The sequence below is a fragment of the Diceros bicornis genome, chromosome 20 (genome assembly GCF_020826845.1).
Source record: "Diceros bicornis minor isolate mBicDic1 chromosome 20, mDicBic1.mat.cur, whole genome shotgun sequence".
In the NCBI taxonomy this organism is placed as follows: domain Eukaryota; kingdom Metazoa; phylum Chordata; class Mammalia; order Perissodactyla; family Rhinocerotidae; genus Diceros; species Diceros bicornis.
The window spans coordinates 34076512-34104009 of record NC_080759.1 but is presented as its reverse complement, the minus strand read 5'-3'; the positions used below and the strand labels follow the sequence as shown (position 1 = coordinate 34104009).

Genomic DNA, 27498 nt, shown 5'->3' with positions numbered 1-27498 from the left:
GCCGCGCTCGCTGGCTGGCCCGGAGCGGGCGCCAGGCTCCCGCCGCAGGAGAGGACCATCAGTGCCGCCACCACCACTTCGGCCCGGGCCCCGGCCCCGCCCCGGGCCCCGGCCCCAGCCCCCTGCCTGGCCGGGCGATGAAGTGTCACTACGAGGCGCTGGGGGTGCGGCGCGACGCCAGCGAGGAGGAGCTCAAGAAGGCCTATCGGAAGCTGGCCCTGAAATGGCACCCGGGTAACTACTCCGCCACCGCCGGCCCCTCTCCAAACCCGTGGCCTCGCGACCTTTCCCACTCCTCTCCCCGGAATAACTCTGGGAACCTGGCTGTGCCTCGACCTACCCGCCCTGTAACTCCCCTCGCCCTGGAAACCGTGCCCGCGCCCGGCCCCCGGCCAGGTGGCCCCTGCGCGGTCCTTCTGCGGATGAGCGTCCTCTCCACCCCCGGGCTTCACTCGCTCCGGGCATCCCATCCGTTCCCAGACCTCTCTCCCACCTCGCCCTCCGCTTCCCGCATTGCCACTTGATGGAGAAAGACAACATTCTAGCGACTTCACCTGCTCCTCCCACCCCTTCGTAGACACCGCCGAGTGGGGAGGAGTTGAGCTCTCAACCCAGTTCTTCCTCAGGCTCGTCCCCTGCCGCTCCGCTTCCTCGGGTTTTTCCTCGGCTGTCCGTAACTTCATCACGCAATCCAGCTGCTTAAGTGTAATTTATGGCTTCTTTCTTATGAAAATTACGACAAAAGACCTAGCAAAAAGTCTTTTCAATACCTATGCCTTTTTTTGTCTTTTAGTAGGCTGTTTGAGCAGACCCTGTTCTTCGGATTTTCCGCCGATGAAAAGTTTTAATTGGGTGTCTCCCCTAGTGAAGTTTGTATGTTTACTTAGAACTATGCTTCTAAGTTTGGATGTTTTATTTGATTGTGGTCCAGGCCTGTGTGACTTTTGTGAAGTCATCTGATCTTCCAGACTGGGAAACTAAGACGGTAGTTGAATCTCAGCTTTTGAGGTTTAGAAGAGGCTTGCATATTAGCACTGACCAATAGGCACGTTTATAAAGTGTCCAGTACATGCGAGTCACTACTCTGTAGGTTCTGAAATGCTAAGACAGAGACCTCAGAGTCTTGCTGGGAAACCACGTTGTGCACACACGAAGAGTTAAATACAAGTGCAAACGAAATAGCACAACGTATATAATTGGTGGTTGGATTAATAGAACAAGTAATGAATGCCCCAGGAATTCACGGGAGGGAGTTTTCCCTGTGTACTCAGAGGTGGTGAGGCTTCCGCTTGGTAGAGGAGCCTGGGCTTTAGCTGGATCCTAGGGAAATGGAATTGGGAAAAGTGAACTTAACAGTATGGGGAGGAGCACCGTGAGGGACAAGAGATGTCTCATGGGACAGTTTAACTGAAGGCAGTGCTTATTGGAAGTCTGAAAACAGGGGTTGGGAGAAGAGCTGAAGGAAAGCAAAGTCAGCAAGTCAGAAGGTGATGTCTACAGTTGATGGGACAAGAAATAAAGGTATGAGTTTGTTACTTAAGGAACTAAAAAAATCTGATATATATTGGAAAGGAAGAGGTAAATGAGCTAAATGTTCATCACAGCAGGAAGTCAGTGACTATATCCAAAATTAATCCAAAAATAGTGTAGAAGCATATTCTTGGAATAAGAGGGGTTACCATTAGAAATCGAGTTAGGAATTAGAAGGAAGTTAGGAATTCGTTGACTCTCTGGGTGGAAAAATGTGAGGAAGAGCATTAGTGCTTGTGACCAAATGCATGTATAATTTTGATGACAATATTAAAACGTTTTGAGTAGTAGTTTTGAGGTTAGATTGTAAAGGGCCTTGAATGTTAGGCTAAGGACTGTGAAATTTGTTTTTCCAGTAATGGAGAGTTGAGGCTGGCTTTCTTAAGATGTCTTGGGAAGGTTCTATGAAGGCAACTGAGTGGATTGAAGAGGGGCGGAGACAGAAGTCAGGTAGAGTCCACTGTGGGAAGGTAAGGGACAAAGCCAGGCCTGGGGTCAGTGGGTGGGCTAAGGCTGGGTTGAAGCGATATTGCAAAGGAAAAATGACCAGATTTGGTGATTAATTGGAAATCAGTGCAGGGAAGAAAGGAAGAAGTATGCAAATGTTACTAAAATATCAGTTAACTACTTTGAAACCAAATCTGTTAGGAACTAAATGTGAATATCTTCACTGAATGTCATTATAATTCGTAGCATCCTCAATATCTTTTGGTTTGAAGATGCCTATACATTTAAACGATAAATATTTCCGCGGGAGACTCATGGTTTTCATATGCATTGCTTTACTGGCTCATTAATTTAAGTCTGTCACTAAACAAATGCTTAATTTCATTCTGTGTGCAAGGTACTGTGTTAGATGTTTCTGAGGTTAACATATGGGCTTTCCTTCAAAGAATAATATGTACCTCAAATGGAAAGGCTGCCCGTTTCATTGTTAAAAAAAAAAATTACCTTCATTTCTTTTATTGAGGAACTGAGAATAATTTCCAGTAGGGCCAACAGTACTGCCTAGTGAGATCATTCCTTGTGAAGGGCAGGCTTTCAATAATTCACCTGATGGATATTCCCTGAGCACTTTACTGTGTGAATGAGACAGGAATGGTGTCTGCTCTGCTGGCATGTACAGTCTTCGGGGAGACAGAGAGGAAAACAGGCAGTTTCAATCCAGGGAACTCAGGACGGTATGAGGGCAAATACAAGGTGGTTATGAGCACATGCACCCAGCCTGGACTGGGTTTATGTGTGGGTGGGATAGATGTGCGTCCCTGAAGAAGTGACATCTAGTTTGAGACCTAAAGCGGGAATGCAGGGAATACATGTGGAGGGAGGCAAGAGGAAGCATGGCAGAGCCCAGGAAGGGGAAAGAGGGGAGCATGGCCAGGTCAGCAGGGGCCAGGTCTTAAAGGTGTGGTAACCTGGATTAGGTAGGTTGACTTGTAACCTAAGGGCAGGCATTGGGAAGCCGGTGACGAGTTGGAAGCAGGGGAAATGATAGGTTTATGTTTTTCACAAATCTCTCTGGCTGTAGTGGGGAGATGGATTGGAGCAGGTGAGACCAGAGGTAGGGAGACCAGGAGGTCAAGGTACACTGAAGTCACCCAGGGTGGTGTTGGGACCTGGAGATGGAAACTGAATCAAGTGCCAGAATTCTCAGTTTGGGTAAAGCAGAGTGGCTGGGAGGTGAGTAGACAGTGAGAAGGAGGGGAAGAAGGTGGGATTGCCAAATGGTCTGAATCTGGAAGGAATGCTTGTTCGTCCTCAGGGCTGAGTAAAGGATTAGTGACCAGGAGGATGCCAGCTCCAGCACCAGGCCCACCGGATGAGGGCTGTGGCTGGTTCTCAGGGAGCCTGGCGTCAAGGCAGGGCTTATAAGGCATGATCAATGAAATTTTCCAGAAGGCACTGGAAAAAGGTTTGGGAAGGAGTTGAAGAGGGTGAGAGTGGATCAAGAGAAAAGCACTAAGAACAGTGTGAGAATGCCCTTTAAACTTTGATGAATGGATTTACAATACCTGTGGCTTTTGCATTTGGCTAATAATAAATGTGGGCTTTCCATTTTTTTTTTTTTTTTATTTTTTCTCCCCAAAGCCCCAGTAGATAGTTGTATGTCATAGCTGCACATCCTTCCAGTTGCTGTATGTGGGACACGGCCTCGGCACGGCTGGAGAAGCGGTGCGTTGGTGCACGCCCGGGATCCGAACCCAGGCCGCCAGCAGCGGAGCACGCACACTTAACCGCTAAGCCACGGGGCCGGTCCATCCATTTTTTTTTAATTATTGCTTTTTAACTTATTGCACTCATGCTTTTAGATCTCAGTTCCACCTTATAGTCAGCCAGTTCAAGTATATTTAAGTGAAATAAAAAGCCACATGACAGATTGAAAAAATTATTTAAGAAAGTAGCTTCAGTAAGAGATTAGATCTTATTTTCAGGTGGTACATTGATGGGTTTTATGTGTTTAAAATTTTTGGCTTTCTCCAGACTTCTTTGGAGGAGGAAAGAAGGGAGTGGGAAGAAACAGGACAACAGAGTACAGTACTGATTAAAAGTTGAAGAACCACCTACCTACCACCCCCGGACAGTCACCTTTTTTGTTTTATGTGGGAAGATTTATTTGCTGACACTTTCTGCCATTCTCCTTTAATTTGAACTCTGCTTTTTTATTTGTCTGACAAAAATTTTATGAATGATTTGATGAAGTTGTAGAAATCATGACTATGTTTAGCTGGACTCGCACCTTGAAGGCATAATAGAATTGTGTTCAGCTGCATGTGACAGGAAGCTGGCTATGGTAGCTAAACCAAATAGTCATTTTATTTTTCTCACATAACAAGAAATCCAGAGGTGGCCCATCTTGATAGCTCTGGCTGCTTGATGAAACTGTCAAAGACCTGCTCCATCATCCTGACGATAGGGCTCGAGTCCTTGCAATTAAGCCTCAGAGGTAGATGGCTGTTGCTCTCTCATGTAGAGGTGCGGAGATAGACGAGCCCCATATAACAGTTCTCCCCCGTGAGGTCCTTGGATTCTCTGCTCAGCGTCCTCAGATGGGCCCTCACTCATCGTCCAGGCAGCAGAATGGAGGAATGGAGGAGGAAAGGGTATAGCACGGACAGAGAGTGTGTACTGGCTGCCTTTTAAGGAAGATTCTTAAAAGCTATCATAGAAGACTTTTACAGATGTTATTGATCAGAGGTTAGTCATGTGATCACGCCTAAGCTTCAGAGGAGACTGAGAAATGGAGTCTTTATTCTGGGACCAGGTGCCCACCATAAAATCAGGATTTGCTTGTTACTAAAAGAAGGGGATGAACTAGCAGTCTCTGTCTCAATCCTCATAATCCACCTGCAGGCATTGTACCCGGCTTTGAGCAGGACACAGGGGCTGGGTTAAGAGCATAAGGTGAGTGCCACCAAAGCGCATCCCTTTCATCTGGAAAACAGAGTCTTTCCTGTGATGCTTCACTTAGTAAATGTGCATTTATATCTGTTTGGCTAAAACTGGGTCACCTGATAACCCCAACTTCAAGACAGTCTGGGGAGGTGAAGTTTTTAACTGAGTACATTATCGCTGTGAACAAATTGGGGTTTTGTTAGGTCGAAGAGGAGAACAGATACTGGATAGGCAACTAGTAGTTTGTCACTAAGTGGTAATCAAAATGTAAAATAATTACAGCAGGGCACTGAGTGTCCTGTACTACCTAGAACCTGATTTCAACAGGGCCACAACAAGATGGAATTGGGTATTAGTTGGAAATAACGGAAGACCTGATCACAACGGCTTAAATAAATTAAGCCATTAAGCCGTTTTTTCCCCTCCCTACAAGAAGGCGTGGAGGTAGATGCCTGTTGGCAGTGTGTCAGTGGTTCAGTGATGTCACTGTGAATCTCTTGGCTTTTCCTTCATTGTCTTAAGGTAGCTGCTGAAGCTCCAGCCATCATGTTCACATACAAGGCAAGAAGAAAGAGGGAAGAAAAAAAATATACTAATAGACTTCTGCTTTCATCTCATTGGTCAGAACTGTATCATATGGCCATTCCCAACAGCAAGTATTGTAGCTTATCCAGCCTCCATAATAAAGGATGCAAGAGAAAAGGGGGAGGGGTGTTGGATGACCTAACCTGTAGTGTCTGCCACAGAATGGATTCAGTGCTATATTTGAGTTAAGAAAAAATCCATTATACAATTATCACTTGGCTTGTCAGTAATATGAAAAATACTTGTAACTTTGTCAGCTATGAATTCAGAATGATGTGTGATGTTGCTAAAAACTAATGTAATTAGCTATAGTCATTAAGAGTAGAGTGTTAAGAAAGGGAAGTAGTGAATGGCTGCTTGATTGTCAGTGCCTGTCTTTGCCCACATGGGAGGTAGAGGATTATGGTGTGCATAAGAAATTGGCGTATTTAGTCCGAAGAAGAGGTGGACTAGGAGGTGACCCGTTGGCTGTCTTCAGATGGGCTGCACCATGGAAGGGGATTTAGATTGGTACGTATTACTTCTCACATACAGCTAGGCTACAGGGATGGAGATTTTGTTTACTTCTTTCAATTTCAAGGGACCATGACTCTGAAATAATATTGCAAGTTTTTTATGTTAAAGCATCTTAGCAAAAAGAGCTATGGCAAATTGCTGCACTTGAGAAAGTGTTAGTTGTTGAGCAGAGACCACCTGAAGGATTTTGGCCCCGTGTGATGGTGCCTGAGAAGAGGAGGCAGGATGCCCTCGAGGGCCTTGTTCTAAGGCTGCAAGACTATTTGTAGGGGATACATTTCTGTCATATTTTCTTCTAGCCTCTTAGAGGGCAAGTATTGAGTTGTAGCTTAACGAACTTTGGTGTGCTCCATAGTAGATTCAAAATATTTTACTTTCTGAGTGTATTAGCTATCTATTGCTGTGGAACAAATTACCAAAAACTTAAGGCTTACACAACCAACACAGCACACGTTCATTATATGGACTCACACAGTTTCTGAGGGTCAGAATCTGGGAACAGCTTAGGTAGGTTTTTTTGGCTCAAGGTTTCTCATGAGGTTGTATCTTCACTGTCTGGGAAAACCCACTTTGCAGCTCACTCACATGGTATTGGCAGACCTCAGTTTCTTTCTGGCTGTGGGCTGGAGGCCTCCATTCTTCGCCACGTGGGCTTCTCCTAAGCGTCTTCATGCTGTGGTAGCTGACTACTCCCAGAGTGATCCGAGAGAACAAGAGCCCAAGAGGGAAACCAGTCTTTTATAATCTCTTCTCAGAAGTAATGTACTGTGCCATCATCACTTCTGCCTGCTGGTGGTCACACAGACCCTGGTGACCTGGGAGGGGACTACGCATGCCAGGAGGTGGGGATCTTTGAGGGCCGTCTTGGAAGTTGCCTACCACCCTGAGGCTAAGATGCTTTCTGAACTCCATGGTTAAGGAAGCACAGTGAAAGGAAGAATAATTAGTACATATTTTCATTAGTATATATTTTTTAAACTTTATGAGATTTATTTCAGTATATGTTGATAAGAAAGAAAAACTTAAAGACAGTATGAACAATAAACATAATCTATCACTAAATAATAGTCTTTCTATAACTGATTTGATATATATATTTTGTTCCTTCTGAAAATAAAATGTATACTATTCAGGATTTTCCATTTGTGGATATCCGGATTGAGTGCTCGGTCATAACCTGAGATTTCCAGAAAAGCATGAAATTTCTACTCAAGTAGATAATTACAACAGATCCTGATTATCATCTGTCACTGAGTATCTCTTTGCTTTTCCCCAGTTGTTTTTCTTTGTTTGGTACACTCCTCATCTTTTTACGGCATTTGTGATGGAAGAGATCCCTTGTAGATTCTGTCCTCTACTTTTTTTTGAGGAGATCGGCCCTAAGCTAACATCTGCCAATCCTCCTCTTTTTTTTGCTGGGGAAGACTGGCCCTGGGCAAACATCCGTGCCCATCTTCCTCCACTTTATATGGGACGCTGCCACAGCATGGCCTGACAAGCAGTACATTGGTGTGCGCCCGGGATCCGAACATGTGGGGCCGCCGCAGCGGAGCGCGCGCACTTAACTGCTTGTGCCACCGGGCTGGCCCATCTACTTTTTTGATGACTAAATTTCTGTGATTTTATTTCAACAGATAAAAATCTGGATAATGCCGCAGAAGCAGCTGAACAATTTAAATTAATCCAAGCAGCATATGACGTGTTGAGTGACCCTCAGGAAAGAGCATGGTGAGCATCACGCTGTCCCTCCTATCCTAGTGTGTTGTGTTGGGAACAGTTGTCAGTAGAGGGTTTTTTTTTTTTTTTAATTTAATATGTTAAGTGGGTTTTGGTGTGTTCTGAAGCATCTGTCACCTATTCATGATATAAAATACAGTATTTGGGTAGGGAGGAACCGTAGAGATGATTACGCCAGCTATCTGATTTTATGGGTGATGAAACAAAGTTTGGCAATATTAGCTTTAATTTTGATGCTTATAAAGTGACTTCTCATTAAATGGTGTCCCTTTGGTGTGTGACAGATTCACTGATGTCAGACAAGGAAGAATGTTGACTTGTCCTTAGAGAACAGATATAGTGTTTTAATACCAGAATTGTAATATTTTCCAAAGAACTACTTTATATGAGGAAATTAAGTTAAGCTTCTGCATCTGTGACAGATACTTTTATTAATGATGACCTGATAATTGAATACTGTTTTCCAAACAAAAATTTCCATGTTTGAAGTTCTGAGTTTTCAGATTCTAGATGAACTTTTTGCTACAAAGGAGTAGGTTTTAAGTCCTGACATAACTGTGCAAGATCCTGCTGTTAGAAAGAGCAGGTGGGTGTTCACTGCTACTGTGCAAGTCTTCTGTGTGTTAAGCAGTGTATAGCCTGGCTGGCGTCAAGAGAAAAAGACTGTAAAGAAACTTCTTGTCAAATTGTCTTTTATATGAAAGCCAGAGCATCCTAAATTTTTCTCCTCCCAAGGAATTTGGAGGTCTGGCCTTAGAAACGCTTTTGCCTTCCTTTTGGAACTTTGAAATTCTTTTCTGACTTCCCCTTTTGCTCTAGCCTCTTGTCTAGATGTTAGGTGGTTTTCCTATCCCAAGGATTCTCTGTCCTTTTATGTAAAGCTCTTAGCTAGTGACTCTGCTGTTCTCTGGAGGCAGTACTGTACAGTGGCGAGGAGCATGGTCCTGCCAGTGCAGGAGACCTGGTCTGCTTTGCTGCTTATTGGCTCTATGATTATGGCAACAGGTTATTTAATATCACTGAGCTTCAATTTCTCGTGATATCTTTGGGGATAATAACTAAGTTATTATGAGGAGTGATTTTGTTTGTGTGAAGCTCCTAGATTGTTTACATAAACATAGGAAGTCTTACTCTTGTATATGTTGGTAAATTTCCAGATCACAGATGTATGATTAGTCTGTGGACCAGATGATGTCCTGTACTGTCCTATTTAGTAATGTTTCTTTTCTGTGAAAATGCTTCTGGAAGAGTCATGGAAATTTCCAGGCTTATTAAATTCCCCTGTTCATATGGGCTGTTACTGTAGAATGCCTATAATGTATTAGAAGTTGGTCATGGTTTTAATCAGCAGTTCTGTGGAAGATTAAGTCTTTCTTGTTGATATTTTTCTTAAAAATTTTTGATTGTGGATTGGACACATTAAATTGTACAATAATAACATTTTGCCTCTTTCAGAGTAAGGAGTCCTTTTGAGTTCTCATTTATTCAGCCTTCACTGACGACGCTAATTTTTTTTGTTTAGGTATGATAATCATAGAGAAGCTCTACTGAAAGGTGGGCTTGATGGAGAATATCAAGATGACAGCTTAGACTTGCTTCACTATTTCACTGTTACCTGTTACTCTGGTTATGGAGATGATGAAAAGGTAAGATAAATGAACTCACTCGTAATTTCTTGTCAGGCACAAGACTTTCAATCACAAGGAGAGTCGTTAAAATTATTCTATAATAGAAAGTTGAAACAACGTTCATTTTGAAAACTGAAAAAGCATTGATTTGTATTGAAACTGTCAGCAGATAAAAACCTCCAGTTGAAACCTAAATGTACTTTCAGGGACAGAGCTCGGGCCTGTAGTTCTTTAACTTCAAAGTTTCCCCATGTTATGTTTTAAAATCTTATTCTGCGGTTAGACTACAAAAGTGCTAAGAATTTGTGTTTCTGTTACTGTGTTTTAGGGCTTTTATACGGTGTATCGTAATGCTTTTGAAATGATTGCAAAGGAAGAACTAGAATCAGTGTTAGAAGAAGATGTTGAGGATTTCCCAACTTTTGGAGATTCCCAGAGTGACTATGATACGGTAAAAGCAGAATGCACTGCCATTTTATAATTAACATTTATTGGTGTGTCTTTTCCCCATTCCTTTATTTTAAAAAGTAGATTCTAGTTCTCGGTCCTATCTTGTGACTTTCTTCCTCTCTCTTCTTTCCTGGTGGCCTCCCTGCTTTACTTTTCCCTATTTATTGACCATGGTCCCATCCCATTAATTTCCTCTGACGAGTGATTTATTCCCTAAAGCCTTAAAAGGACTGTCTTTTCCATTGATTAATAGCAGTGTTATATATATATATAAAAAGAAGGTTAGAAGATGTTCTGCATCACTAATATTTGCTGCCTTACTAAAAAAAAAATCTAAGTAAAAAACTAGCATTTTACTTATTTTCTGTGTCACTAGGTAGTCCATCCTTTCTACGCTTATTGGCAGAGTTTCTGTACTCAAAAGAACTTTGCTTGGAAGGAAGAATATGATACACGACAAGCTTCAAACCGCTGGGAGAAACGAGCCATGGAAAAAGAAAACAAAAAGATGCGAGACAAAGCAAGGAAAGAGAAGAACGAGCTTGTGCGGCAGCTGGTAGCTTTCATTCGGAAAAGAGATAAAAGAGTGCAGGCTCATCGGAAGCTTGTGGAGGAGCAGAACGCGGAGAAGGCGAGGAGGGCTGAGGAGATGAGGCGGCAGCAGCAGCTAAAGCAGGCGAAGTACGTAGTGCCTGCAGCCTTTTCTGAATACAGGTGTGGGGGTCCGAGGAAACCACTAGACACCTGACGTGGTGCTTTCGTGTTGGGTTAAAGCCTTCCTGGCTTCGTCCTTTCTTGTTCTCAATCCTGGCATTGGACGGTGTTTTTTCATCTACTGCAAAGTACTGTTTCTTGTCAATTGGATGTTTTCCTTCAGAGGCCCTTTATGCTTGAGATCCTTTACAGACTCGTGTAAAATTTAATAACTAGTAACGTTAATTCTTACTCGGTACAAGGCCCTGTTCTGAGTGCTTTTCTCACAACAATTCTGTGAAGTAAGTTCGGGTTTTTATCCTCATTCTTTTGAGGAAACAAGACAGCCAGGCCCAAGATCACATAGCTGGTACATCGCAGAGGCGAGAATTGGACCCCGGAAGTCAGTCCAGTGGCCTTGCTTTACCCACCAGAGAGTACCGCCTCTCTGTCGGTCTGCTTTTAGATATTTGGTTCATTTTAATGCCTTTAAAGTTTTTAAACTGCTCTAAAGACTTTTAATAAGTTGCTAAGAGTTATATGTTTCAAAACCCATTCTCTAGTAGAGCCATTAAAATCAACCACATAACACATAATAGATTAAGTGACTTTGCCCCAGTTTTAACTAAGCACAGGTTTGAAGTTGTAAACATCGGCAACTTGGGAGGCAGAAGCTCTCTAGGGGATGGGTTTTAAGCCTAAAGAGTAAGTAAAACCAATGCATGCGGAGACATGCTTCTCAGTGTCAGTGAGACTGTGCTATTTCTGTCTAGATTGGCAGATCAGTACAAAGAACAGAGCTGGATGACAGTGGCCGATTTGGAAAAGGAGCTCAGGGAGATGGAGGCGCAGTATGAAAAGGAGTTTGGAGATGGATCAGACGAAGATGAACTGGAAGAACATGAGCTCAAAGACAGACAGGATGGTAACTTCCTCCATTCGTTAAGAAATTTAAGAAAATATAAGTTTTTATGAGCAAGCGTTGTGCACTCAGGATGCTTACAGATGCCAATAAAGGGGCTCAGGTATAAGACAGCGGGAATGGGAGAGAGGAAGAAAACCCAGAGAACACCTGAGTATCAGCTGATTGGTGCAAGGACCAGGGTTGCCAGGGTTTTTCTTGTTTGTGTGTTTTTTATTTTATTTTATTTATTTTTGCTGAGGAAGATTTGCCCTGAGCTAACATCTGTCGCCAATCTTCCTCTTTTTGCTTGAGGAAGATTCACCCTGAGCTAACATCTGTTGCCGGTCTGGTATGTGGGCTGCCACCAAAGCATGGCCAGTAGCAAGTGGTGTAGGTCCGTGCCTGGGGAACCGAAGCTGAGTACACTGAACTTAACCACTAGGCCCCCAGGGCTGTCCGTTTGTTTGGTTTTTAAGTAGAGCTGGAAATCTGGATTTTTATGTGACATCTCCCAATTTTTAAATGTGGCAGATAATTAAAATGAAGAACAATATTGTAGAGCCAGGCAAAGGTAGTCTACTGAAGTAGTCTAATTCCAGTAATTTGAGTAACAAACTCTCTTCTGACCATATTTCAAACAACTTTTGCTTCTGGCTGCGTAAATGTATTGACAAGTGCAACTGACTGGTTATTTAAAAAAATGCAATTCAGCAGTAGGTGAAGTTTCAATAGCAACTCTTTCCAGAAAAGCTGATATTGTGCCGAAAGGAGTCCATGTGGTGTATATAAATTCTTCCTCATTTCTGACTTTGTAAGGGGCTCTCCTGGGTGTGCCGAAATGTGTCTTTTCTCTGCCTCTGTCGTTAGAGCACAGGCATGTGACGACCTTAAAAGGCGAGGATTAGGCATTGTCGAGAATAGCGATATACTTGATTTTCCCCACTGTCTCTAGCTATTCCCTGGGAAACAAAATTGAATGATCTAAACATAGTTTAATCAGTTTTACCTTATGTACAAATGTGGTTTTTCAGACTAGTAGCCCAAATGATAAAATGACAGACTGTTATTCATTCAAAATGATTAGGAAATGAAGTGTTCTATTAATGAATTAGAAGTAGTATATGTGAAAGTGCTTTGAAAACTATAAAGCGCTCTACAAATGTGAGGGGGCATAATTATGTAGAGTTTTACAATTTATAAAGTGCTTTCACATACAAGATCTTGCTTGATCTTCACACGATACCCATTAAATGCGGATTTCACTCATAAAATTATCTCCATTTTACCGATGAGCAAACTAAGACTCTGAGAAGCTATAGCATATGGCTGAGAACATGTGACCATTTTTAGATCTAGATTTTGACTTCAAATCCAGCATTCTTGTGTATGATATATTGGAAGTGTACACACAATTGGAAAAGAACACCATATACTAAACATTGGATGCATTTTGATCTTTTATGATTTCAGTGAAAATGTCCCTCAGAATCATATTAACATCTCTTATTATAAAGAACCAGAATGTAGAATATAGAATAGATATCTTGGGATCTTTATTGATCCCATAATAAATCCCAAATGGCAGTTTACTTGTTTGTTTCTTATAAAGATAGAATATGAGATTGTGCAAAGACTTTCAATTGAGCTTTTTAGTTGCTTAGATTTTGTGGACTTATCGATAGTAATTATTTTGTTGTAATAAAGCTTCAAGCTTATAAAAAAAGTCTGTAAAGACAAAATTAAACTTTACATGTAACATGCCATTTTATGACCTGTCTGTCTAATAATGATGAAATGTCATAAGCTAAGTTTATTGAAGCATTTAAGAATAGATTACAGTTATAAATGTGTTTGCACCAAATCTTGTCCATGAGGTAAGCTAAAACACCTCTGTTGATAAACCTGCTTCGTGGTAGAACCATGAAAGTGACATTTGATTTTCTGTGTTTACCTCACACCCGGGACTTTGAGAATATTTTGAATCTTCTAAGTAGACTTATGAAAAGAACTTGAAAGATAAAGTGATTTATTTGGAAGCCTTCCCTTGTAATTCAGTGCTGCTTTTAAAAGGTCAACTCAAATCCTGGAGACATTATTTGTTTTTTATAAGGAAATACAAACGTTTGAGTTTCTGATTTGTGTGCGGTGTTAGATCATCACTAAAGAGATGTAATTTGTTGACATGTTTTAGGTTTGTGTTCTGCTCACGCAGGAGTCTCACTGTGGGCTTCCCTCTTGTAGGTAAAGGCAGTGATGAGGCCGAGGATGCTGAGCTTTATGACGGCCTTTACTGCCCAGCGTGTGACAAATCTTTCAAGACGGAAAAGGCGTAAGTTGAATCTCTTTGAACTGACCTTTTCTTCCGGGGGGAAGTGTAACACTTTGAAAATCCTAAAAAGAAAGTGCTTGTAGCGGTTGATTACTAGCCCTCAGATGCTGCCCTGGGGGATTTCTGTCCAGCAGGGGAGGAAGAGGGATTTGTACCAGCAGTTTAAGCCTGTTGTGCTGTTTCTCATTCACACCATTATTCCCATGTAATAGCTGCTTTTAGAATATGTACACTGTCTCCAGAAGGAAATGTTGTTTGTTTTGGCAAAGAAGGTATAGTCACAGAGGCAAGGAGGCTAGACCAAAGCTAATCGTCTCTCTGTTGTTGGTGGCAAACTCACCTCCCGCCGTCATGCTCTCGGGCAGGCTGTCGCTGCCAACCTAGGAACTTCAGGCATACCGCCTAAAGTGTGTTTGCTGAAGTGGAAGGACTTTATCTTATGGGAACAGTGATGAAGAGAGGAGTATTAAAAAGGATACTGTTACAAAGAGGTGAGAAAGAATAGGGGAGAAAATGAGAGAGGACTCAGCAAGGGAAAAAGAGGCAAAACATGTACAGTAAAGAAGGAGGAAGCCAAAGGATGACAGTGGGGTGGTGGGAGTGGTAGGTGATATTACTGTATAGCCTCCGAGGGAAGAATAACAGAGGAACAAGAGAAGTGGCGAGAGGCAGAAAGATTAGAAACTAGCAAGAAAACAAAAGCAACAATGAAGGAGATTTAAAAGCTTATTTTTTATTTGTAAATGATGTGAAACTTGCAGACAAGTTGCAAGAATAGAATATAGAGCACCCTATTCACCTGTGGCTCACATTTTGCCCCATTTGCATTTTCATTCTTTATGTGCACATGTGTGCACACACACAGTTTTTTCCTGAATAATTTGACAGTAAGTTACATACACAATACTCCTTTACCTCTAAATCCTTCAGTGTATATTCCTTAAGAACAAGGACATCCTCTTACTTGATCACAATACAGCTGTCAACTTCAGGAAATTTATGACACTGATACTGTACTTTTATCTCATTTACTGCCCATATTCCACTTTTGTCAGTTCATCCTTTAATGTCCTGTAGAGCATTTTTCCAGTCTAGGATCATGTATTGCATTTATTTATTTAGTCTCATTTAATCTGAACCAGTTCCCTTGTCTATGCCATAGATATTCTCGAATACTGGCCCTTTCAAATATTTTTTTAATAGAGTGTTGATCAATTTAGTTTTGTCCATTTCCTCCTGATTAGATTCAAGTTACGCATCCCCAGCTGGAACACTCCATAACGTGTTGTGTTGCCCTTGGGGTTCGTATCTGGAGGCACATAATGTCCTCCTGCCACTCGTTGGTGGTGATAATTTTGATCACCCAATCAAGGCATTGTCCAGTTTTTCCACTGTAGAGTTAGTGTTCTTTCCCTTGCAACACGTTTTACCTTATCGCATGTTTATTCTGTGGGGAGACACTTTAAAACTATGCAAATGTTTTGCTTCTCATCAAACTTTCCTTCTTAGATTTAGCATCCATTGATCATTTCAGCTTGTACCAGTCTTCACTATAATGGTCCCAAAATGAGGCTTTTCTGGGGCCTCATTTTGGAGCCAGTGCTCCTTCTACATTATTAGTCATCATTTGGCCTTCTGTGCTAAACAGGAGCCCTCCCTTTCACCCACTGATCTGTCTGTTGTAAGTATGAATTTATGAATTTTTCAGTGTTTTATAATTCATTACTGCCCTTTTCATGCTCAAATGTTTCCAGATGTGGTTAGTGAGAGTTCCTTCAGGCTGGCTCCTATGCACTTTTGACTTGTCCCAATCATTTTTTTGAGCACTTACTTTCTGCCACAAGATGTTCCAATTTCTCCAAGGAACCTTGATCTGAAGGAGTATTTTGGGGAAGGAAGAGTAGCAACCCAAACTAGAAAACCCAAATCTGAGCAGCTGAGATGAAGTTGATAGGAACACAAGTTCCCTACTTTGTCGTTTATGTAACTCTCGTAGCTTCAGCGTTTCACCTGAGGTGAAAGACAGCTGTTGAAAAAAGCAAAAGGTGGTAAACTACTCTGGTTCTTCAAATCCTCCCATCATCATTTCTCAAATCCAAGGGGTCTTCCTTTTCAAGTTAGAATGTTGTCTTGTAATTTCTAGGTGATCCTCGAAGCCCACAGCACGACCTGGAACATATAAGCATTTAACAAATACTTGGTGATTAAGAGGAAACCATGGAGAAGGCTTGAATTTTAAGAATTAGAAAATAAAAATAATAGAGAATTTGACCCCCCAAAATAGGAAGAAAATATGTAGAGAAAAGGACAGAGGGAGGGAGAATGCTGGGGTACAGGAAACAAGAACGTAGTGTGAGCCGTCCAGCATACTTACTGCCTGAGAAGTCCTGACAGCGTTCTGTTGCTCTTTGTCGCATCATAACATTTTGCTTAGTTAGTGGGAAAAAAGCAAATTTTAACTTGGTTGCACTCATCCAGCAACATTGTGACACATGAGTTAATCCTGTTGCGGTTGCTCACATCAAGTTGTTCTTTCAGCATGAGGAATCATGAGAAATCAAAGAAGCATCGGGAAATGGTCGCCTTGTTAAAACAACAGTTGGAAGAGGAGGAAGAAAATTTCTCAGGACCTCAGACTGATGAACATTTGTTGAATGCCAATTCTGAGGAAGAAATGGAGGATGCACCAAAACAAAGGTACTTTTAAAAATGTCACTTATCACATTTAGAGATTGCATTTGAATGCTGTTTTATCTCAAAGAAATTACTCAGTCATGCTAATATTTTCTCCATTTCTTCTAGTTAAGGGAACTTTATAATATTGAAGTGGGTAAAGATGTGATGTCAAATATAATTTTTACAGAATATATTATGACTATATTAAAAGCAGTTTTATACCTAGGCAATTGATATGCTAATTACTGTCAATTGAACCGTTATTATAATTTTCCAAAATGATATTTCTTTTCCTTTTAATGTCTTATATTAAATATTTTTAATATTTTACTTTTGTCTGTATCACTAGTGTTTCAGTATTTTTCCTTTTCACTTAGTAAGTCTTCACAAAGTTAAGTATTTGACATTTTGATTTATATTTGTTCTTAGGCTTTCTAAAAAACAGAAAAAAAAGAAACAGAAACCAACACAGGTATGTTGAAAAAGTTTTATTAACATTAAATATCAAATATAAAGTTGGAGTGCTTTATTCAGGGTAGTCTGTATTGAGCAGAGGGACTTGCACTCTGTAATTTTATGTTTAGTGTAAAATAGATTAAAAGGAGTTAAAAATATTTTCTTTTTCAGCACTTTTCCCCTGTTATGTGTATGTAGCTAATTTACCTAATTACTATTGTCTGTGTGTTTAAAAATTTTGCGTGTGGAATTCCCCTAATACTAATTAGCTGAGTGACCATATTAAAAAAAATATCTGGACACGTGTGATGACAGTTTTTAAGTCAATATAATTAAAATCAGGAAAATATGAAAATCTAGGGGTTGGTCATTGTATATCTAAGTTTATTCTGCCAACAACATAAGTGAAATTTTGCAAGAGGAATATTTGGTTAGAAACTTGTAATGATTGTGATTCTTAAAAAAAATATTTAATTACTCAGAAATTTAAGTAGGTTAAATATTTCACACTTGGGGTCCAAATTCAGTCTCTGTCTTAAGAATTATTTTTAAATAAAAGGATATAGTGTTGTTATATATGTATAACACAATCCTGTGGATGTTTTTGAACCTATAAAAACAAATTCAGCTTGTCCATTTTACTAAGGATATTAGGTGGTTTTAAAGAGAATAGGATTGATTTCTGTGCCATTGTAATATAATCTAATTATATTAGCTTATATTAAGTGTTAAATATAGTTCTTTTTAAAAACTGAAAATGTTTTTAAGAAAATTTAGGGGTAACACTAATAATTTTTCATAAAACTTTAGATTTGGCTTATTTATCCAAATGGTTATAATATATTTGATAATTTTTATCTGTTTCATGTTCTAAAAATGATAAGTGACACACGAGTTAATCACTGTTAAAATTGTGACTTGCAACTTTTTGCTTCAATTATGAAACCACTTAGCAAGTTGTATGTTCCTTTTATAAAATGACTCATGCCATCTTCTACCCAAAGACTCTGCAGAACACTTTCTCTCTCCTTTGTGTGTGCCAGAACCACTAGAACAAGGACAAAATGAAATGGGGAGGGATTTATACCGAACCCAAGCCTATCTCATCTTGAGTCATGAAGGATAGGTCATACAGACTGCGATAATAAATGTGTATTTGTATTTTCTTACCAACAAAATGCTTCAGTTTACCACCCTGTTTTTTACCCCCAAAGCTATATTCTTTTATAATATCTCTTATTTGTGATTTCTGATTATATCAAGGAGAGACCTCCAGTTCAGACCTAGGTTTATGTATCACTTTTCCTGATATTTTCTAAGTTCTTTTTGAAGAGGAAGGAAGTGTGGAGACATGTACTGGTAGATTAACAAGCAGGAGGCAGCAAACACTGAGAAGCGTGAAATTTCAGATTGGGAGAGTTTTCTGTATGGTCAAAAAAAATTTGCATAAGCCAACAAAGATTGTAAAAGAAAACCCAAAAAACTGAAATTGAATGTAAACAAATGAATGATCCTGGCTGACAGAAAGGAAGAATTAATCCAAGCAACTCTTGAACACAGTACTCTGAACACCCTCCATGGGACGTGTTCTAAAGACAAAATTAACTGCAAAAAAATAAATCTTGAACTTTACTTAGTAGATATTTTGGTGATATTGGTGTGCTATTTCTGAAACTATTTTGTATGTATTGTAGGATAGAGCAAATGAGTAAATATATTAATGTTACTGGGAAACAGATTCTCTTGTGGGAGAAGGGAAATACAGACATAGATTAAGAGAACGAGAGAAAGAGCAGTGTAGTGTTAGATTGGAATTGGAGATATCAGTGTGAGCTCATGATTTAAAAAAATAAATAATAAATGCCTTAGCAATGTATACTGTGAGGGCCTAGAAGCAGTGACACCCAGTAGCAATGAGCATACCTGGTACACACATCTTGGTTTCTAAATCCCCTTCACCATTGAAAGGAATCAGGGCTTGGTCCTTGGAGAAATGGCTGATTTCAGGACTGGGATGGGGAAAGTGTGAGGTGAGCCTGGATCATCTTATCCTGGAGACTAAGGAAGTATTCAGAAATTGATGTGGATACTTCAGAAGTACCCAGGAGCCAGCTTAAGGGGCTGCCAAACTTGGGAAAGTTTGAGTCATCAAGAGGATAATGGTGATAGATTTTTACATGTTGATTTTAAGAAAAAAATCATGTATCTTTATTGAGCCTAAAAAAAGAATTGGAGAAAGGAGACGGAGGGGAAAGCTTCATTACAGAAGAATATGAATTAGTACAAATGCAAATGGCAGGAGTAATAGAAGTAGAAAAATCACTGTTCTGCATCCACTAATGTAATAAATGGTCCACGCAAGCATCATCGGTAGATGCCAGATCCATTAGTGAATAGTTATTGGGGAATGAGATATTCACACAATCTCAGAGTAACACTCTGTATGTTACTTGTTAATTAACAAAGGAAAAAGGTACTTTATAGTAGAAAAATCTGGCATTACCACCTTAACCAAATGATCAGACTTGAATCACACTTGAATCACTGAGAAATGGGACAGACTGACATTTTGCCTCCTGATGTAATATACTGAGAAGGACACAGCTTTATCTATACAATATTTTTGCTAGAAATGTATAACCTGAATCTAATCATGAAGAAATAATCAAAATCAAAATTGGAAGAATGTCCCCAAACTGTGAGACGTTCTACAAAACAGTCTCATCAGATTGTCAATATCATGAAAGACAAAAAAAGCAGGGCTGCTATTCTGGAATAAAGCAGATTAAAGAGAGATGACAACTAAATGCAACGTGTGATCTTGGATTGTATCCACTATCAGGGGTTACAAAAAAGGACATTATTGGGATGTGGCTGTGGATTGTGTCACAGATAATATCAGTGTAAACTCTTGAGTATGAGGAGGATACTGTGGAGATGGAGGGGAGTGTTCGTGTTCTTAGGAGAGACGTGGTGAAGTGTCATGCTATCTGCCTGTTCCATAGTTCAGGGGAGAGTGCATGCATGGGCAGAGAGCACAGGGAGGGAGGGAGAGAAAGCAACTGTGGCAGCATGTTACCCAAAACAAAACAGTCGCACTTAGTGATGATGTGTTTGCCAGGCATGTTTCTTTTATAATGCCTGTTTGTTATTGTGGGTTTTTCTTTTTTTCCTCACTGTAAAAGTAACAGTTGCTCATTGCAGATCATTTGGAAAATATAGAAAAGTATAAATATCATCTTTAATTCTGCCTATAGATATTAATTAATGTTGAATTAAATGTTCAGATGTTATGTATAATTTTCTCTTTTCCTTTTTTTTTGTTTTTTTTTTTTTTGCTAAGGAAGATTTGCCCTGAGCTGACATCTGTTGCCAATCTTTCTCTTTTTTTGGTTGAGGACTATTAGCCCTGAGCTAACATCTGTGCCAGTCTTCCTCTATTTTGTGGGTCACTGCCACAGTGTGGCTGACGAGTGGTGTAGATCCGTGCCCGGGACCTGAACCTGCAAACCCGGGCTGCTGAAGCAGAATGTGCCAGACTTAACCACTATGCCACGGGGCTGGCCCCTCTCTCTTCTATTTTTGATAATATGTTGTATTTTTTCACATAATTGAATCAATATCTTTGGAAACATGATTTTTAAGAGCTTCATAATTTTCATTCATATATTCAACTGTTCACTTATTGAATATTTGTTTATTTTTTATTTGTTTTTCCCTAATTTAGTATTTCTGTAGTGAGCATTCATAGTCTTAAATTATCATTTGCTTCTCCTTTGTATTTCCTGAAGGTTTAGTCCTACTAGAGTATACATGACATTATCAGTGTTTATTATGTCTATTTGGCAACATAACATAAGAAGCTAGTATTATTATAGTATTTATTTTGTAATGGTGTACATGTTTTATTGCCTAGAATTATGATGATAATTTCAATGAAAATGGAACTGGAGAAGGAGTAAAGGTTGATCCAAAAGATATCAACTTAAATCAGGACAGTGCCAAAGAATTGGAAGATAGTCCCCAAGGACGTGTCAGTGTCACAGAGACTATCGAACTGTGTGATGACCCAAAAAGTGAAGCTAAAAGGTAAGTCAGAGTTGCGTGTTGTTTTCCAGTTACTTAATATTGGTAGTAAGGGTATCTTTTTATATATCAAATAAAATCTCTTTTCCCATGCTTGGTGAAGTAAATTAGATGTATCTGTGACATATATATATCCAGACATATACATATGTGTACAGATGAAGCGTGTTGGAAAGAGAGTGCTAGAGGAGGGTGCTCACAGACATTTCAGCAACATGGCCACAATCAGAAAGAAGTAACTTTGATCCAGTTTTTGTTTCTCTCATCCTGCTGAGTTCTTCTTTTGTCCTGGATCAGTAACCCTTGACATGTCATGGGAAGAAGACTACTGATGAGGCCGTGCCCCACTCTCCTGGAGCATCTCCAGGAGATGCTGTGCTCCGGAGTGACGGCATCTTACCGAATCTCCGTGCTTGTGATAGTCACCCTGTGTTCAGCCCCACAGAGCAGGTCGTCAGGATATATGTCCGCAGCCTGGAGTCTTCCTCCCGAAGGAGCCTACAATCCCGGTGCTGCGCCAGGCCGGAGTGGTGGGCTGAGGGAAGTCTTGCTCAGGGAAGACTGCATTCCTTTTCCTCTCTGTCCTCTCCTTGTCTGACCTTCTTGTCCCCATCCTCCTCTGTTGCTCTAGAGCAGAGTAATTTCTTATTTCTTGAGGAAAGATCCGAGCAGTAAGTAGCCTCGGGTTCCTGATGTAGGACCATGAAGAAGAGTTCAAATGACAGAGTAGAGTGGGAGCCTGAGTTGAAAATGCTTAACACTGGAGCAGCAGTGAAGGGGCGGTGGGGTGTACTTGGGGTTTAGGGAATTGAGGTGGCGTAAACGAGGGAAGGTGTGGCGGAGACCTAGAGTAGGGCTGTAGCTGCGGGAAAAGGAAGAGGAGGAACTACACAAACTGGCAATGTGGGCGTGGAAGCCTGGAAGGGGAAGTTACACACTACTCTGATGTGAGGTGTTCGTTCCCATTTTACAAATGGGGATGCTGAGTCTCAGGGTGAGGGACTTGCTGGGGGACAAAAGCTGGTAAGTGGAGAAGCTGTCGTGTAATCCTGTCTGCCTACTCCTTGGGAGGCACCCATATCAGGTAGCTCCGTGGGGCCTAAGTGTCCTGTAAAGGTCCCTTGGGGGCTGTTGGGTGGGCGTGAGAGGTGGGCAAAAGGCCAGGCTCTAGGCCCCTGACCACCTCTTTCATTTAGAGCTAAAATTTTTTCATTTATTTTTCATGGTACCTCTACATGGGAGTTCATTTGGGGAGGGAAAAGTGTTGTTATTATTAAAAGTCAGACTTGGGCAACCACTGAGAAAATAAAACCACTCATTTTACTGATGTGGGAAAAGGATTCAGAGAATTCAAGTGACTTCTTCGCTGCTGAGGGGCAGCAGGGTTGGGATAGACAGCACGCCCTACCCCCTGTCCTGAGGTCCAGTGCCTTTCTGTGGGCCCCTCTGCTGCTTCTCTGCAGTGCGCAGACGCTGGCTACCTAGTGAGAAGTTCTTCATTAAAAATATGTGTGTGTCTAGAGTACCTTTTAAAAATAAAGGTCTTAAATATTAACTTCAGAGATGTAGCTACTGTCTTTCATAATATGGTAACTTGTTCTCCAGGAATATTATCCTAACTTTTCTTGGATATGTTTGTGGCATATCTGTGATGATATTTTGCAAATTAGTAATGTTAATCTGTTGCCTTTCACGCCATTGTGTCCTTTTCTTGATGCCTTCAAAGCTGGCTGAAAACTGCATAACATGTTACATTCCTAATCAGCATCTTTTAAATGTGTAGGCCATTTAACTTAATACAGACTCTTGGTTTCTGCTTGAAGAATAGTATACTTATGACATGTTCGGCAGTGTCATCATAATTCATTCATTATAACCCATCCTGTCTGTTCTGTAAATACAGTTGCACTCACATTTTACCCTAAGAATTTGATTATCACAAATGAGGGAAAGTATGAAATGACTAAGGAAAATTAAAATTTATATGGAAGATTGAATAGAAGAATGTTCAGGAGTTAAAGTGGAATAGGAGGAAACTGACTATACTGGCTGGCAGTTTCTGGGTTAAAGGATACAAGGGGGATAACCCACCAGATCAGCAGAAAGGACATAATCTTTTAATAAAAGAAAATTCTTTTTTTTTTTGTGAGGAAGATCAGCCCTGAGCTAACATCCATGCCAATCCTCCTCTTTTTGCTGAGGAAGATTGGCCCTGGGCTAACATCCGTGCCCATCTTCCTCCACTTTATATGGGACACTGCCACAGCATGGCCTGACAAGTGGTTCCTCGGTGCGCGCCCGGGATCCGAACCCAGGCCACCAACAGCGGAGCGTGCGCACTTAACCGCTACGCCACGTGGCAGGCCCCAAAGAAAATTCTTTATGTTGAACAAATTTTATGAAAAATGCATTACGATATCTTTATTTTTCTCATCTCACTATAGAACTGTTGAAATGTTTGTCATAGACAGAATCAAGTTTAAGAAGTTGTGTTTTTGGGAAACCACACTTAATGTCGTAGATTATTTGTGAATACTACTGGTTGGCTGTGAAGGTGGTTTGCTTCAATAAGTGGAGTATTAAGTGCTTTCCTTTTTGACAAAAACACACTGTATAAAAGTTCAGAGAGAGGGCCCGCCCGGTGGCATAGTGGTTAAGTTCGTGTGCTCCACTTCTGCGGCCCAGGGTTTGCAGGTTTGGATCCTGGGCTTGGACTGATGCACCACTTATCAAGGCACGCTCTGGTGGCGTCCCATATAAAGTAGAGGAAGATGGGCACAGATGTTAGCCCAGGGCCAATCTGCCTCAGCAAAAAGAGGAGGATTGACAATGGACATTAGCTCAGGGCTAATCTTTCTCACAAAAAAAAAAAAAAGAAAAGTTCAGAGATATTTTGGGGGTCTTGTTTTAGCTTGTGTTTCAACTGTTTTAAGTAAATAGTTTAATTTTTGTGTCAAATTTGATATCTAGTATGATCTCTCAAGTTGCTCTTCACAGCTGTTCATTTGAGATGTGAAAATTAATTATCTTGGCCATTAAAATTAGTGAGCCTTTAAAGTGCATGTTACTCTTGAGTCTTCCTGGGAGCAAGATGCCAATTAAAAGGGGTACGTTATTATTGAATTATGCTGAAATGTTTTATTTATTTTCCAGTGTTCCTAAACCCAAAGAAAAGAAAGCCAAAGAGACAAAAAAGTCTGTCAAGGTACCTGCTGACCCACAGACTCTGGTAGGTCACGGTCAGGTTGACATCTCTTCAGCGGACCTTGTTGTTGAAGCAGTATAATCTAAATTTTTCATTCTAATTTGAAAGATGTGAGTGCGTATTTGGGGAGCCCTTCTGCACCTGCTGCGTAGGTGTGGCTCCATCAGCAGTTTTCCTTGATGAACGTAGAATTTCTGTATGTGCTACTGTCATTTTTTTCCTTTAAAGTAAAAAGAAGCACATTGGAAATATCAGACTGTACCAGAACAGTTACTATTCTGTTTTCCGTTCCTCTGAACTCGAGAGCCTTGGTCTAGTCCATGTAGTGCCGGCTATTGAAGGTCTCAGGACTCTTCAAGGTGATGGTGTTGGTTAATGGGACTTAACTTCGAAGAATGGCTGCCTCTGTTGAGCCTGTCTTGGTGGCTGTCTATTTTGTTAAAAGATCTTTATTTTGCGGTTGTTCGATATTTAATCTTAACATGAAAATATAAAATGCTGCTCTTAGATAATAACACCTGCTTTTATTTATGATTTTTTCCCTTCTCAGAGTGATGTTCTTATCAGCTGTACAACCTGCCACAGTGAGTTTCCATCCCGGAATAAGCTTTTTGACCATCTAAAGGCCACAGGTCATGCAAGAGCACCTTCATCATCATCTTTAAACAGTGTAACAAGTAGTCGAAGCAAGAAAGAGAAACGTAAAAACAGATAGAAATTCTGCCAATGCCTGTTCTTTTTGATTGTCTTTAGATTTTGAAACCAAAAACTGAACTGAAATCATCTAAAGAGTTAAAATTTCAGTGATCTGCAATTTATTGCATTGTGGAAGATTATTTTTTATCTTGTAAAAACATTTTTTTGTTTAATATATATTTTTTAAACATTTCGCTAGTGATTGAATTCTACTTTTGCCATCTGAATTGACTTGAATGTCTCAAAACAGGTAAATATTATAAAGTATGCATTCTTAATTTCTGTTGGCTGATGTGGACAGAAATGTACAGGGAGAATTAAACTATTTTAACACATACAAATGCCCCTTTCTGTTTTATTTTGTGAATTTCACATTAAGTATTTTTATATAATTCAATGCTTTTGTATTTTGTTATGCTTAATGATCTGTCAGAGACTCAGGATTGTTTTAAAATCGTCGTAGATTTTTTTCCACCTGATAGCATGACTCTGGTTTTGATTTTAAAATTATTTCTAAATGACCTATTGTTGATTACTGTTTTTTTCCCCCTCACGGACAAGGATAGGAAGAAACTAATTGAATAGGTATGGTTTTGTTTCAAGAATAATATCTCTTCAAGGTAAAACTATGTTGAATTAATTTGAGATTTTACTGGAAATTATCAACAAGATATATCTTTTGGTTTTTTGTTCTGATTTGAATTGTGGAGGTGGAAGCAAATTAATTTATATGGCGCTTCCTTCTTAGGCATGGTGACAGCTGTAAAGCATGATGGATCAAGGTAGCAGATGGTTCAGAATTTATACTGACTCTTTAACAAGGGTTACTCTGCCTTGGGCTTTTTCTCAACTATTTTCAGAAGATTTTTATTTAGTTTTTTTCCATCTTTCAATGGAGAAAAACTTTTTTAGTGAAAGATTTTTGAATAGGGCTGATATTTATGCCATCTATTCTGTAGCAAAGATGAATATTAAATCAAAAGCAATGTGGAGGATTGTTGTAAGTGAGCGTGGTCAAGTATGTGGATCAGTGACGAGTCAATTTCTAGGATGGATTAAATAGGCAGTTGTTTTAATTGGTCTTGAAAGTAACTTTGAACTCGCTAGCTTGAAATATATATTTTCTCTTCAGCAAAGTTATTTCTCTCCTTATGCCTTTGAATCTTCAAGTGGAGGAATCTTCAGTTACCTATAAGCTCTAAAACACAACAGTCCCTGATGGCAGGGTCTTTTCTGCAAGTCTTATGGATAGCATTGATGATGTGGGTCAGTTCTGTGTGATTTCCTGAAAATATGCATCTGTACCTTAATTTTTGATTTTTTTCTTTTTCATTTAGAGATGTGTATATTTTCTTTACCTTCTTCCCTTTCTATTTCTGTCTAATTTTTATCCTAATTCCTCCTAGTTGTTTTCCCCCCCTTTCTTGGTCTCTTCAGAGGAAATACTAGCTAGTTTCCTGTCTCTAGTCTCTTCTTCCTGGGGTTCATCTGACACTCTCCACCTTCCTCTAATTTGAACTAGATGAATTGGCTGTAATTATGAATAGGAATATTAATGAACAGGAGGGCATATTAGTCACATGTTATTGTACAGTAAAAAATCTGAAATCATCTTGAAAGGCAGAGAATGTCCTGCAAATGCCCTTCAGACCTTCCTTACTTTCCTTTGTATCAGTCATGCAGGTATTTAATTTGTTTCTGCTTCATGTGAGGATTGATTGGGGTTACTTGTCACTTTTATTCTGATTGACAAAAATCAATTTGTAATTTTTAAGGGATCTGTTGTGATTGGAAGTTAGATCTCATTTCTGATCCTATGTGTGTGATGCTGATAAATCATTTAACGTCTCTGAACTTCATTTTCCTTATCTCTAACACAGTTCTTAGCATAATATTGTCTCCATTTATCATACAGGATTATTATGAAGGTCAAATATATAGTATATATGAAAGTGGTTTTTAAATACAAAAGCTTTATACAAAATGTTGAATTTAAATAAGTTAAATCTTTTTCAGTTAAAATATTTGCAGACAGAAGTGTACATGTTGAATTGTGTGTGTCAAGTTTTATAGGAATTTCCTTCCTAATTACTTCTGAAGAGGAAAACGGAAACATATAGTATGCCATGGGTAAAACATTATTTTTGGTGAATCACAGACATTTGATTTTGTTTGAGGCAAAACAGAATATTCTCAAATACATGAGCATATATTTTACTTTGATCTCATTCAAGGTCAATGGTAATTATCATCTTGACTGAAGTTAGTTCAGGCGTGGAAGATGCATAGAATGAGGGTTCTAGGAGGAGAGAGTCAGGGGAAATCCCATTTTTCTCTCCATAATTCTTTCACTGGTACCAAAGCTGGGGTTCTCTATAGAGCCCAGTGAGGTGTTCCCTGTCTCAAAATCTCCCAGTATCCCAAGCAAAAGCACATCACTGTAGGGAAATAGGACGGCATCAAAATGAAAGCTTCTGAGAACAGCAGGCACCGTAAGTAAAAAGACAGATCTCAGACTGGGAGCAAATGTTTACAATGGTGTAACTGGCAAAGGATTGGTATCCAGAATACATTAACAAACCAAGGAACCTCCTGCAAATCAAGGAGCGAAGGG

At 40.0% G+C, this 27498-nt stretch overlaps 1 protein-coding gene across 1 annotated transcript; it reads left to right on the top strand.

The window, feature by feature from the left end:
- DNAJC21 (DnaJ heat shock protein family (Hsp40) member C21) lies at positions 1-25225 on the top strand. Its single transcript, XM_058564257.1, has 12 exons — positions 1-234; positions 7659-7752; positions 9284-9407; positions 9718-9840; positions 10216-10520; positions 11306-11457; positions 13678-13765; positions 16304-16462; positions 16871-16913; positions 20814-20986; positions 24137-24212; positions 24739-25225. Exons 1-12 carry the CDS (start codon positions 138-140, stop codon positions 24901-24903), a joined length of 1599 nt encoding a protein of 532 aa, XP_058420240.1. The 5' UTR covers positions 1-137; the 3' UTR covers positions 24904-25225.
- Positions 25226-27498: the final 2273 nt, after the last annotated feature.